Source organism: Diabrotica virgifera, chromosome 3 (assembly GCF_917563875.1).
Source record: "Diabrotica virgifera virgifera chromosome 3, PGI_DIABVI_V3a".
Classification (NCBI taxonomy): domain Eukaryota; kingdom Metazoa; phylum Arthropoda; class Insecta; order Coleoptera; family Chrysomelidae; genus Diabrotica; species Diabrotica virgifera.
The window spans coordinates 97,648,420-97,662,679 of NC_065445.1; the positions used below are offsets into that span (position 1 = coordinate 97,648,420).

Sequence of the window (14,260 nt, forward strand, 5' to 3'; positions counted from 1 at the left end):
CCACGGACTCCTTTTCAGCTTGTCTCAAAGAATAAAATTCTATTCGTTCCTTAAAAACAGAAACTTTTTTAGTGAATTGCTTTTGTAGAAGGATACATAGTTCATCGAAAGTCTTATTCTTAGGTAAAACTGGGTCACACAATCCTTTTAATATTTCATAGGCCTTATCACCAATTATTGTCAATAATACTGGAACCATTCTATCATTCTCTACATAATTTGCAATAAAATATTGCTCTAACCTCTCCTGGTATATATTCCAATCAGTACCTATCCGGTACTCTTGTAAGCTGCCTATTGCGCCCCTTAGAACACTCACTTGAGTTGAAGGAAATACTGCACCTTCCATTTTGCACCTTGCAAATACTAAATAAAACGTTTATTCAAGCGCCTTGCTTGTAAAATTGTCTACTGCTTATTTATCCTCGTCGCCATATTATGTGGTGTCCACATCTAAGAATATTAAACAATTTAGACGGCATGAAAACCTTTATTCATTATACTAAATGAACATATGCTAATATCTGAATTACATATTGTAGGTTATCTGTGAAGTTGGTCATAGATAGATTTGTAGAGGTGGGAAGTAACATAACTGTTACAGGTAGCATACATTACATATATTACATTCCCTACTTTTCGCCGATGACCAAGTCATTTTTGCCCAAGACAGGGAGCTCATGGAATATATGATAAAGAAATTAAATGAAGAGTATGAGCTATGGGGACTCAAGATAAATGTATGTAAGACCGAATTCTTATGTATTGGATCCCAGGTTGCAGATTTAAACTTAGGTTTAGAAGAGACTATCAAGAGTTGTAAGACTTTTAAGTATTTAGGGTCAATGATAAGCCGAGGTGGTACTTGTATGAAAGATATAGAAATTAAAATAACACGTGGAAAACAAGCTGCGAAAGCACTTCCACAGTGATATGGAACAACACTCTAACCAAAGAAAATAAAAAATGAGCTTTCAGAGCATAGTGCTAAGTATTACCCTATATGGAGCGGGAGCGGAAGTATCATCAATGATGATACTTCAGCAACAACGATACGAAATAAAATACGAACAGTTGAATTGGACTTTATGAGAAGATGTCTACAAACCACCGGTGAGGATAGAATAAAATAGACAAAGTATGGAACAGAATGGAATGTAGAACTTTGAATATTGGAATATTGAAATACTGGACCTTAGAATATTGGACTGGGACTATGAGATGTAAAACTTACATATGAAATTGTATGATAGATAGAGGTATCTCAGAGAAGTTGACTGAGAGAAAAGAGTGATGTGATGGACAAAAACGACAAACTCGTAATGAGAAAAAGCCGAAGAAGAAGACATATTTATAAAGACGTCCACTATAAATGGTTTGTGATTGGGCTTTTACTAATATCACTTCAACAGGGAGTCTTTTTCCAACGCAACTTTTTGTTACCATTTGTATTCTGTTTGGTTGAGTAACAATATTATTGAAAAGGGGATTCTTATTTAAAGTACAGAAACTAAAAAAACCTTGCGTGTATCCACTAGTTAGATATCAAACAAATCAATTGACCAAAATCAATATGAAATAAACCTCTTTTTTGAGCTGTTTTAGGAAAATATTGCGATTTTCATATTACACTAAGCATCAAAATTAACGCACCACCTTAAAAATGGGACATTTTTGATGTCTTGTATTTCCTAAACCTGTTCCTAAATCTGTAAAATGAACAGATAAGTGCCATTGTATACCGGGTGTAACAATGATAGTGTGTTTTTTCCTCAAAGTTTGGAACACCCTGTGGAATATTCTGGCGTATTTAAAATATTGAAATTAAATCTCAACTATAGCCTTAGGCTTTCTTAACATTATGCTTTTTGATTCATTCGCTTGTGTTGGATAATAAATAATAAAAAAATTAGGTACTGCAACAACTAGCAACGTTCTTCATCAATACAGGGTGTTTCTAAATAAGTGCGACAAACTTTAAGGAGTACTGCATGAAAAAATAATGACCGTTTGCTTTATAAACACATGTCCGCAAATGCTTCGTTTCCGAGATACGGGATGCTGAATTTTTTCTTACAAACTGACGATTTATTTATTGCTCTAAAACCGGTTAAGATATGCAATGAAATTTGGTAGGTTTTAAGAGGTAGGTATTGCGCATTTTTTGGCATACAATTAAGAATTTTATATTCACCATTAGTGTGCATACGGGTAATATGACCGGGTAATATGACCCGTATGTCATATTACCCGTATGTATTTTATGTCAAAAAATGTGCAATAACTACCTCTTAAAACCTACTAAATTTTATTTGCATATCTCAACCGGTTTTAGAGCAATAAATAAATCGTCAGTTTGTAAAAAAAAATTCAACATCCCGTATCTCGGAAACGAAGCACTTGCGGACATATGTTTATAAAGCAAATGGTCATTATTTTTTCATGCATAATTACCCCTTAAAGTTTGTCGCACTTATTTAGAAACACCCTGTATTAATGAATAACATGGCTAGTTGTTAAAGTACCTAACTTTTTTATTATTTATCCCACATAAGCGAATGAGTCGAAAAGCAAAATGTTAAGAAAGCCTAAGGCTACAGTTGAGTTTTAATTTCAATATTTTATATACGCTAGAATATTCCACAGGGCAAACTTTGAGGAAAAAACACACTATCATTGTTACACCCGGTATACAATGACACTTACCTGTTTAGCAATAATATTAAGGCGGCGCCAGATATGCGGTATTTGGCAATTACTGAACAAGTGCTTGCTAAATATCAAATATTTGAGTGCTCATGAAAGTGTTCGTTAAACGGCAAGCACCTTGCACCACATATTCGAGATTTGTTCGAGATTCACCACGGCGAATATTTGTTTACTTTGAAGTGTTGAAAAGACCGACAACGTACGGGAACACGACAAATATTCGACAAGCACTAAAATTGGTCAATGCCAAATAGCAAGCAACCCCTCCACACTAATAGGTAAATAGCGAGCACTTGTTCAGTATTTGCCAAATACCGCATGTCTGGCTCCGCCTTTATTACATTGATATTCTTGAAGAATAAATCTACAATATACCAAAAAATCACTGAAATCGGATAATCGGGTTTAGGAAAAACGAGATATCAAAAATGTCCCATTTTTAAGGTGGTTCGTTAATTTTGATGCTTAGTGTATGTAACAATATAAATTACAAAGCCCTTAATTGGCAAGGAAAGAAACAAAAACATTTCAAGAACAGGTGAAATCTTAAATATAAATAAATGAGTCTTGAGCGGATAATATAATGGAACGAGCAAATTAGAAGGGCATTGAAGGTAATATTATACTTACACTGCAAGTAAGTGTTACATCTATGCAACAGTTACGAGATATAGCTTTGGCTTTGACAATAACTTTAAAATTAATATACCAGGCAGAAAAAACTGTAAGGAAAGTGTACCCATATAAGCGGAATCTACCTGGTACGCCGATGGCTCAAAACCATCGGAGGGTGTAGGAGCCAGTGTAGTAGGAACAAAGCAAGGGATACATATCCCGGTAAGTTTTTCCAAGGATGTCACAATTTTTCAGGCGAAAATAACGGCACTCTTTTACTGCGGGGAAGAAATAGAAAGGCAGAAAAGAACGCACCGTCCTCTTTACAAATAGCCAAGCAGTACTTAAGGCATTCAATTCGGTAGAGTTCAATTCTAAGCTAGTATGGGATTGTGTTGCCCAAATAAACTAGGAGATTTTTGTCCAAACAAACCACATAAGGGCAATGAACACGTAGATGAAACGACCAAACAAGGCTCATCCCATCCGTTGGACCGAAACCCTTCTGCAGTGTTGCAAAGGCAATAACAAGAATGGCTACTAGAAAGTGGGTTGCTCACAAATTCCTGGAATGGTGAAGGAATTCACCAGGACAAAAACAGGCGAAATATTTCATTACACAACATTCGCCAAAATTTTGGCAGACCTAATAAGCAAAGACAGGACAATAGTCAAAGCCAGGGTAGGTCTGTTAACAGGGCACTGTAAGCTAAATAGGCAGTTGAATCTGATGGGATTGGTAGATGATGACTTATGCAAATTCTGTTACCTAGACTGAAGGAACCTAAAACTTTGTTGCCAGGCCTGGCAAAGGTGAGTATACGTCTTCATGTTTAAAGGTACTGATGTTAATTTCAGTAATGGTTTACCTTGATAGACCTTACTTAGAATAGTATATTGTACAACAAGAGAGAAAAAAGACATATTTCTCACGAGCGCAGAAGTTTGTTCGCAAATCAAGCGAGAGAGAAATATGTAATTTTCTCTCATGTTGTACACTGTACTTTTTCTATGGATGCGTTTTTGTCAAGAGTTCAAACTTTAAAATTAAATAATTTAGGTGCTTTTAGGTATATTGTATGCCTGAATTGAAATAAAATACATATATACAAATAGGTATTTAATATTCTTAATATTTATATACTTTATTTATTTTAAATTATAATTCACAGTTGAACAGACTTAAAAGGTAATTTTTGATAAGTTTTGACAAATTTAAACACATTTTGTTTGACAAAAATAATTGTGTTTGTATTGTGCATGTTACCATGGAAATGGCGATCATATGTATGTAAACCGGCGGTAAACCCGTGAGAAAAAATATTTCTCACTGCAATGGCCGACTTTTCTCACTGCCTGAGGAATTGTTCATTTTGAATGTATGTAAGTAGTGAGAGAAGTTGCACATTGTATAGCATCCATAGAAAAAAATATTTGGATATACCGTTATATCACGTGAGATAAAAACCTAAATATTATAATACAAACCTCTGCGATCCTTATTGCTGGATGCAAGTGGTACAAGGTATACCACTTTAGTGAAACTTGCACCTGGTGTTATGGGGCAACCTTCACGTGTCTCCAAACTAGCAACGTACTTGGAGAATTGGGCATTGACCATTGTTACCTAAAAAATCACAATTTAATGATAAAGGAAAACAAAACCACCTACTTAAAAATGGAAGAATGCAAGAATTTTTCTATTAAATATGGAAATTTCAAATAAAAATCGTTGCAACTCATATTTGACTTATTAGTCCAGAAAGCCACTGCGCATCCGCTAGGAAAAATATTCTAATTCGGATTTTTTGCACAATCTTACTCAAAAAGGACTCCTTTTAACAAATTTGCATGTTGCCAGGACTAAAAGGTGGTCAAAAATTTTTTAAACGTTTTTTTTTTTGTTTTTTTCCTAAAATTATTTTTTTTGCATGGAACAAAGTTTTTTTAGGTTTTTTGGATCATTCCAAACAGAAAAGGTCTTTAGTGATTTTTCTCTAAAAATAATAATTTTTGACATATAAGCGATTAAAAATTGAAAAATTGCGAAATCGGCCATTTTTAACGCTCAAAAACTATGTGAAAAACTAAAAATTTGAATGTTGCCAAGGTAGGTAGATAATCTTTAAACATCGATTGATGAAATCCCGAAGAGTTTTTTACAATATAATATTCAAAACTCCTTTGTTTTTAATTTCTAATCACGCGTGCGCGACACTATTTTCCACCGTTGCATGTGTATACAGTATGGTGCAAATGAAAGGAATAAATTCGGTATTTCGTAAACCGGCTACTTTAAGAAAAAAACCCGAAACAGGTCGATTTTTATTTTTAAGTTATGATATTGTGGCATGTATGGCATACTAGTGACGTCATCCGTCTGGGCGTGATGACGTAATCGATTATTTTTTTTAAATCAGAATAGGGGTCGTGTGGTAGCTCATTTGAAAGGTTCTTCAATTCTCTATTCAGTAATGTAAACATTAACATCATTATTTATACAGGATGTCCAAAAAATTTTTATTAAATTAAATTATTTGACAAAAAAGAATTAGAAGGATATAAATAATTATATAAATGTTTATATTACTAAATAGAGAATTGAAGAACCTTTCAAATGAGCTAGCACACGACCCCTATTCTCATTTAAAAAAATCATCGATTACGTCATCACGGCCAGATGGATGACGTCACAAGCATATCATATATGCCATAATATCGTAACTAAAAATACAAATCGACCTGTTTCGGGATTTTCCCTTAAAGTCGCCGGTTTACGAAATAACGAATTTATTCCTTTTATTTGCACCATACTGTCGGTGGAAAATAGTGTCGCGCACGCTTGATTATCAATTAAAAAACAAAGGAATTTTGAATATTGTATTGCAAAAAACTCTTCGGGATTTCATGAATCGATGTTTAAAGAATATCTACTTACTTTGGCAACATTCAAATTTTAACTTTTTCACATAGTTTTTGAGGGTTCAAAATGGCCGATTTCGCAATTTTTCAATTTTTAATCGCTTATATGTCAAAAACTATCATTTTTAGAGAAAAGTCACTAAAGACCTTTTCTGTTTGGAATGATCCAAAAAATCTAAAAAAACTTTGTTCCATGCAAAAAAATAATTTTAGGAAAAAAACAAAAAAAAACGTTTAAAAAATTTTTGACCACCTTTTGGCCCTGGCAACATGCAAATTTGTTAAAAGGAGTCCTTTTTGAGTAATATTGTGCAAAAAATCCGAATTAGAATATTTTTCCTAGCGGATGCGCAGTGGCTTTCTGGACTATATTATTTTTTGATAATAATAATATTAATAGGATTTTCTGCCATTTTCACATTTTTTAACATTTTTCCTCTGTTGTCGATAATAAAATAAAGCCTTCTAGTTTTATGGTGACAGCCAATAACGAAAACATCGCCATATTTCATATTTTAATTTCGTTGTTTAATAATAAAACATTTTATCGTTTTCAAAATAAAGATTAAATATTTGTTATTATTATATCATTATTCTCCGGATATATGACCAGTGAGTAACAGTAACAATTTTTTTAAAATTCATTAAAACATACTTGCTGAATTGAGATTTTCTTATGGGTAGCATATGGGTCTTTGCGACAAAACGCAAGTGGATACCAATAAATGCCAAGAAATGCTCCAGTCTACACTTGTAGATGACACTAGCAAATCGTACCCACGAAGGGATGGGTGAAGGCTAGTGTCCAGCGGCTAAATCTGGACTACATTGGCTAAGGGAGTAAACCCTAACCACTGTCGAACGAGTAGACCAATATGCATATCTTGAAACAATGATCATCTCCATAAATGATTACTTCCAGGAAATTAAAATTAGAATAGGAAAGTCTCGAGCAAATGTTAACAAAACGAGAAAAGTGCTCTGCACAAGAGATTTGAAGTTAGACTAAGAGTTACGTTAGCTAGGTGCTACGTTTTCTCGACTTTGTTTTGTGGAATGGAAGCTTGGACCTTGAATGTGGCATCAATGAAAAAACTGTAATCATTCGAGTTGTAGGTGTATAGAAGAATTCTGAAAATATCATGGACAGAACACGTCACAAACAAAGAGGTTCTTAGAAACATGAATAAAGGAATGGAAGTCTTAAATACAGTCAAAACCAGAAAATTGGAATATCTCGGACATATTACACGTGGAGAGAGATACAACTTGATACAATTTATTATAGAGGGAAAGAGGAAAAAGAAGCATAGGGAGACGCAGAATATAATGGCTGCGCAACCTGAAAGACTGTCTCTAAAGTCCGAATAGCTATGATGATTGCCGACCTCCGTCGCGGAGATGGCACTTAAAGAAGAAGATTGCCGGGTCTTTGAAGTTGATAGGGTGAGGAACGAAGATATTCGAAGATAAATGGAAATTGATCTAGACATAATAGACACAATTGAAGAATATTCGGAGATAAATGGAAATCGATTTACACATAATAGACACAATTTAAGCCAAAAGACTAAACTGGTATGGACACCTGCAGAGAATGCCTGAAAATATATGGCTAAAAAAGATAGAAAAATGAACTCCGTCCACTAGAAGAAAACGAGGTAGACCAAGTCGGCCCTGGAGAGAAGATATCGAAGATTTAAAAACTGAAGATTGGTTCGACAGGAAATACTGGAAATTATAGTCTTGGATCCCGTATATCGGATAAAAGATTATTAATAGTTGAAAGACTGATAAGTTTGTACACACTTGAATGAATAAGGGAAAATGAAAATGTAGTATGTCAAAGTGTGTAAATAATTTTATTTCCTTAGCTGAGCGCTTTCGACATAAACGTCATCATCGGAGCTAATGGTCAAATACTAAAAAAGTACCGCTACATAGAGGTGTAAAAAAGTGCATCTTAGGAATGTACATTTGATTTTTAAATTTTGAATGCTAACTTAGTCCTCCGTACAACAGCAAACAGCAAAAAAACAGAAAGAAACGGCCACATACACGTTGCACAAAACATATAAAAGTTTATATGTTTATATGTTTATATGTTTATATGTTAAAAAGTTTATATGTTTTTGTGCAACGTGTATGTGGCCGTTTCTTTCTGTGTTTTTGCTGTTTGCTGTTGTACGGAGGACTAAGTTAGCATTCAAAATTTAAAAATCAAATGTACATTCCTAAGATGCACTTTTTTACACCTCTATGTAGCGGTACTTTTTTAGTATTTGACCATTAGCTCCGATGATGACGTTTATGTCGAAAGCGCTCAGCTAAGGAAATAAAATTATTTACACACTTTGACATACTACATTTTCATTTTCTCTTAAAAGATTATTAATAGCAAGCTGAAAATTCGTTCATAGCTTACGGTATCGAGTCGGACAAACTTTAATGTATGGAAACACTGGAACAGGAGAATCTTTAATTGTGGAACATGATCATACTGTCTATAATACATTATATATCTTACATGATTTTTCATCCTTTTTTAAACTCTCATGGAACAATCAGACAACACCAACATAATTGCTGTCATTTGACATGTTCTACTGGTTAAAATGCCTAACATTTTTGTCGGGCAAACATTTTTTCATAAATTATATAACGTTGGATGTTAAGTAAACTTAAAAACAGCCTGCTGATTTTAACAATAATAAACGTGTCCGGGTGACATGTTTATCATGTTCTACAATTAAAGATTCCCCTGTTACAATGTTCAAATACATCAAAGTTTGTTCAACTCGACGCCGTTAAAGCCAGAGGTTTATGAACAAATTTTCAGCTTACTATTATCATAGTAATTTTTTATTTGGTACTCGTGATCCAGGACTATTAGGATGCAAGAAGCAGCGCCAGCTGTAGAAGACTCACCTATGATTATTATATATTATAATCTCTTTTCTTAATTTTAGACTGTAGAGTTTGGGACTATAAATGTAGTCAACTTGTCAGAACAGTAGTAAATGAGATGAAGGTGATTACGATTAGTAAATGAGATGAAGGTGATTACGATGGTAGAGTCGTGAAAACAACTGTGCAATAAGACAGTAGGTAATTAAGAAAAAGTCCACCAGATATAGTTAGTAAAATCAAGATATATGTATTAGTCCTGTCTCCAGGAGGGGTACTGGGGTACAACGGCCTCCTTAATTCAGATGGACTTACCCAAGTTTTTTTATGTATTTTGACCCGTAGAACACGAATTTTTTGGGTAACAATTGATCCGGATGTCGATAAGATTGTTATAAACAAAGAACTTGAGGAATCACGTAACAGCGATTTTTCGCAAAACAAAACATTTTTTTTGTATTTTCTGGGCCCATTCTAAGTATAAAATGTTTTTTCGTAGGATGCATAGTTTTCGACATAAACGCGGTTGAACTTTCAAAAAATCGAAAAACTGCAATTTTTGAACCCGAATAACTTTTCATTAAAAAATAAAACACCAATTCTGCTTACCGCATTTGAAAGTTCAAATCAAATTCTATCGGTTTTGATTATTTTTATTTCTAAAAATTATTTTTTTATTGTTAAACAAAGCTATAAACACATAGTGCTTAAATGATGTTTTCAATGCATTTCTCGTTTAAAATCGAACGAGTAGGCGCGCATACAGACAATTTCTACGTAGATTACGTAGGTACATTAAAACGCATGCATTGGGCACGGGAAACACTATTTGTTTATAGTTTTGTTTAACAATAAAAAATTAATTTTTAGCAATGCAAATAATCAAAACCGATAGAATTTGCCTTGTACTTTCAAATTCAGTAAGCAGAATTGCTATTTTAATTTTTAATCAAAAGTTATTCGGGTTCAAAAATGAATTTTTCGATTTTTTGAAAGTTCAACCGCGTTTATGTCGAAAACTATGCATTCTACCAAAAAAACTTGTAATAACATTTTTGCTATTTTTGCTTAGAATCACCCAGAAAATACAAAAAATATTTTGTTTTGCGAAAAATCGCTGTTATGTGATTGGTCAAATTCTTTGTTTATAACAATCTTATCGACATCCGGATCAATTGTTACCCAAAAAATTCGTGTTCTACGGGTCAAAATACATAAAAAAACTTGGGTAAGCCCATCTGAATTAAGGAGGCCGTTGTACCCCCCTTGGCGACAGGACTATATTATGTAATGTGAGCAGGAATAGGTAATTGTACGATATAGAAAAAGATGTAAAAAACGGAAAAAATGGACACAGAAGACATTGTATTGTGGTATTGTTTTCAATTTATAAGGTACCTACAGAAGGCTGAGACCGCAATAGTGTCTGATGAAAGCTCAAGAGATGGAGTTAGGACCACAAGTTCTTCATACATATTCATAAATTTAAATTACCTCGCAATGCTGCACAACATACACCTTGATATTTCTGACTTGCTTTCTCGAATTATTGCTGATCATAACGTTCGCCCCGATCTTCTCTCCATGATAATAGATGTCCTTGTCGAGAGTGACTTCCAGGTTGATCTTTCCACTGGAGAATGTAAAACCTTTGGACACCAAAGAGCTTGGAAGACGACTGGCGCCCTTGTTAACTGGGGCGTACTGAAGTTTCTTGATTGCTAGCTGGACGATGCTACGTTTGTGACCCTTGTCCTCTTCGTTGGAACCCACATAACATTTAACATAATATTCAACTCCCAGAGGTTTACCCTGGTCGTCCTCACCTACAAAAAACAGAAACGTATAAGCGTATTTATTCAAAGTATGTTTAAGATCTCACCTGGTTGAAGAGTAACGGAACATGGTGACATATCAGGAAAATGGAAGGTAAAGGGATGGGCACTTGCCCCCAATTTGCTGATCAATTTTTCCTGCACGGGAGTCAACGGTTGTTTTTCCTTCAAGGGCACCAGTTGTTCACTGGCTACGACCATTTCCTTACTGAATTTGACTCCCATGACTTCATCCTCTTCTCTACCATAGCGGTAGACGGTGAGGACCTACGGTTTTAAATAATATAAAGTAAAAAGTAATGTACAATAATCTGATTTGTTACAAAATAAAAAGCTTATAATTTTTGAGGAAAATTTAAATAAATCTCAGAACTTTGATGTTATGGTATGACTAACTTCAAACCATATGCATAACAAATTTGGCCACAAAAAAAGAACTAATAAATAAATAATTAATCAAAAATATACTACTAAAACATTCGTAAATAAAATTAAAAAAATTAAGTTTATTGACGTTTTGATTTCCACTTTGGAAATCGTTCTCAAAATACATTACATTAGAAAATTAAATATTTTGTTTTTGCTGCTTGGTAAAAAAGTCTTCTAATATAATTTAATTTTAACTGACTCATTCATATTGACATTTCAGACATACAGGGTGAGTCATGAGGAACTGTACATACTCCTACCTCGTATGAAGCCGCCTATGGGGAATAACAAATGACCATTAAAATGTTTCTACTCCCATTGTTTAATAATATACAGGGTGAGTTGTTAATTTTTACAGAAATTTTTATTCGTCATAATTTTTGAACGGTAAGATCGATGTGTCTCTTATTTTGGTCAATCGTTACACTATTACCAACTATTACCACCCAATCAACTGATTTATTCAAACAAAAAAAAATCAGGTCCGGCTTTAAAAAATTAGTTTGTTTTGGTCTTAGAAAAAAATTTCACCCTGTATACGGTTTTTGAAAACTCTAACAATAATTTTACAAATTAGACAAATAGGCAATTAAAATGGCATATTTATTTTTTTCCCCATACAATTACTTAATTTTTTATAAAAAAAAGGACCACAGATTTAAAAAAAATATTTTTTTTTGCAAAATCTATTTTTTTAACCAATATTTAATTTATACATATGTATTAATACTTTCACAGCTTGTGCTAAACGTTGTAAATAATAAAACCCTTTTAGCTAAGTTCCAGAATTTCAAAAGGAAGAGGTTGTTTTGAATAATATTTAAACATCGCCCTGTATAGTATCTGTCTAGTGACTCATAGGTAGTGTCGTTTTTTTGAATTCTCAGAGTTTTATTTTAAAAGGCAAAATACAGTAAATTAATTTTTTAAATTAACGAAAAAAAAATACATATTATGTAGAATGTAGAACATTTAGACCGGGAGATATTATACAGAAGTTCAGCCACGATTTTCTAAGTCCTGCCTTTTGCAATACTGGAAGGGTAGACGATGTACTTACAAACTGTGGAAACATCCACAAATTTCCTGTGACATTTTCCTGTAAAAATTAGATTTTCCCAAAAAATAAAAATAGGGTTTTGCGATGAATTTCTAAGTCCTGCCATATCCGTAGATAGACAGGATACTATCGATTTTATGAAGAAAATTTTTTGGGCAGGAGGGTTACAAACGGGGTAACGGAGTATATATGTATACAAACATGTAAGGAAAATAATGAAATTTTCATGATTTTCTAGATCCTGCGAACTAAATAAACTAAAAATATTTATTTCAAAATGATCCAAAAAAATTTGGCATGACGTCTCCTAATGTTTAAGTATACTTGTCCCTTGGAAAATTCTGCGGAAAATTTTCACCCTGATTCCGTGATTTTCTTAGTCCTGCCTTTAAAAAGTTATAATACTCAAATACAATCAATACCTTTTCGGTACTCGGCAGGAAGGTTAAACGGTTCTTGTAAGACGGCAGGAGTCCTAGATTTGTAAGAAAATTCGTGAAAAAGTCAACGATTTTCTGAGTCATGCCATTTTGCACATGTTTCAAGAATCTTAATATAAGTCTATTTACAAAGAGGCAGGATGGTTTTATGCTTATTTTGTATACAGGGTGGGGCATACTAGTGCTCGGGGTGACTAATATATACGCCATATTCTTAAATTTCGAAGCTTTCAGACACTAAAGTGATGCAAGTGGATTACTCGAGGAGTTTTGTGGTTGCTGAACATAAATACGCCATCAGAATCGACCTCCAACAACTCTCTAAATTCGGGATCAGTCACCCTGGGCACCAGGTGCTCCGAGGGTCGGTTGTAATGTGATATTCGTGTTCGGCCATCCCAAAAACCCTCGAATAATCGGTTTTCTTTAATTTATTGCCGATATCCCACGAAACTCCAGATGACGTGCCTTAGCAGCAACTCTGGGCACTAGGTGATTCGGAGGTCGGTTCTGCGTATTCGTAACTCCATAAACCTCCCAAATAACAAAATTGTGCCCTTAATACACTGATTTTGACAGGTTTATGCACTTTTGAATGCATGTTATGCACTAAAATGCAATTTCCACCCATTTTTATATTGTACACCTTTTCCTGATGTTATCCTGAACACAATGCAAAAAGTTGCAAGTAGATAGATGCTGTATTTAAAAATCGATTTATTTTGGTGTTGTTAGTGTTAGTACATTTTGCTATCAAATATAGGAAACAATATCAGGACAATATCTACAATCCTACAATATCACGAAAACCAGTTGAGTGCGGCAACTTAGCGCCTGTTACATGCGTGTGTATTTTGTGTTCGAACAAGTAAGAAGGCGGGATAAAATTGCTATGCAACAAAAATATATTGATAACAACAAATAGATAGGCGGCATAAAATTGCTATGCAACAAAAATTTATTGATAACAACAGAAAAACCGATTTCACACTTTTATATTAGATTTGAATTTTGTTGGCTGAAATATTGGTAAGTGTAATATTGTAAGCCTGCCTAAGGGAGCTAAAGCTCTTTACAGATGGCGCGTTGTAATTAGTTTTTTATATCTCCAGAACGCTTCCAATTCGAAAGACAAAAACTGGTCCGCCTTTTTTTCTTCCAGAGATAAATCGATTCCATCAATTGCGAATCTCTAGTACCGGTCATAGGAATCTTTTTTGTCTTTCCCTTTTAGGTATTTTTGACACTAGATTATTAAATTGAGAGGTATTCTAGTACTAAAAGTTACTCCTGCTTTAAGTCAGTAGGATGCACGGTTTTCTGGAAAAATCCATTTTAAAATT

General features: G+C 33.8%; 1 protein-coding gene across 1 annotated transcript in view; it reads right to left on the reverse strand.

The window, feature by feature from the left end:
• The window catches only part of LOC126881975 (arrestin homolog), a 40,291-nt gene that overhangs the window by 11,629 nt on the left and 14,402 nt on the right, over positions 1 to 14,260 (reverse strand). Inside the window, exons 2-4 of the mRNA XM_050646723.1 lie at positions 11,036 to 11,255; positions 10,648 to 10,979; positions 4,813 to 4,951 (exon numbers count right to left, since the gene is read on the reverse strand). Of these exons, the coding sequence (XP_050502680.1) occupies positions 4,813 to 4,951; positions 10,648 to 10,979; positions 11,036 to 11,255 (691 nt within the window). The remainder of the gene's footprint in view (positions 1 to 4,812; positions 4,952 to 10,647; positions 10,980 to 11,035; positions 11,256 to 14,260) is intronic.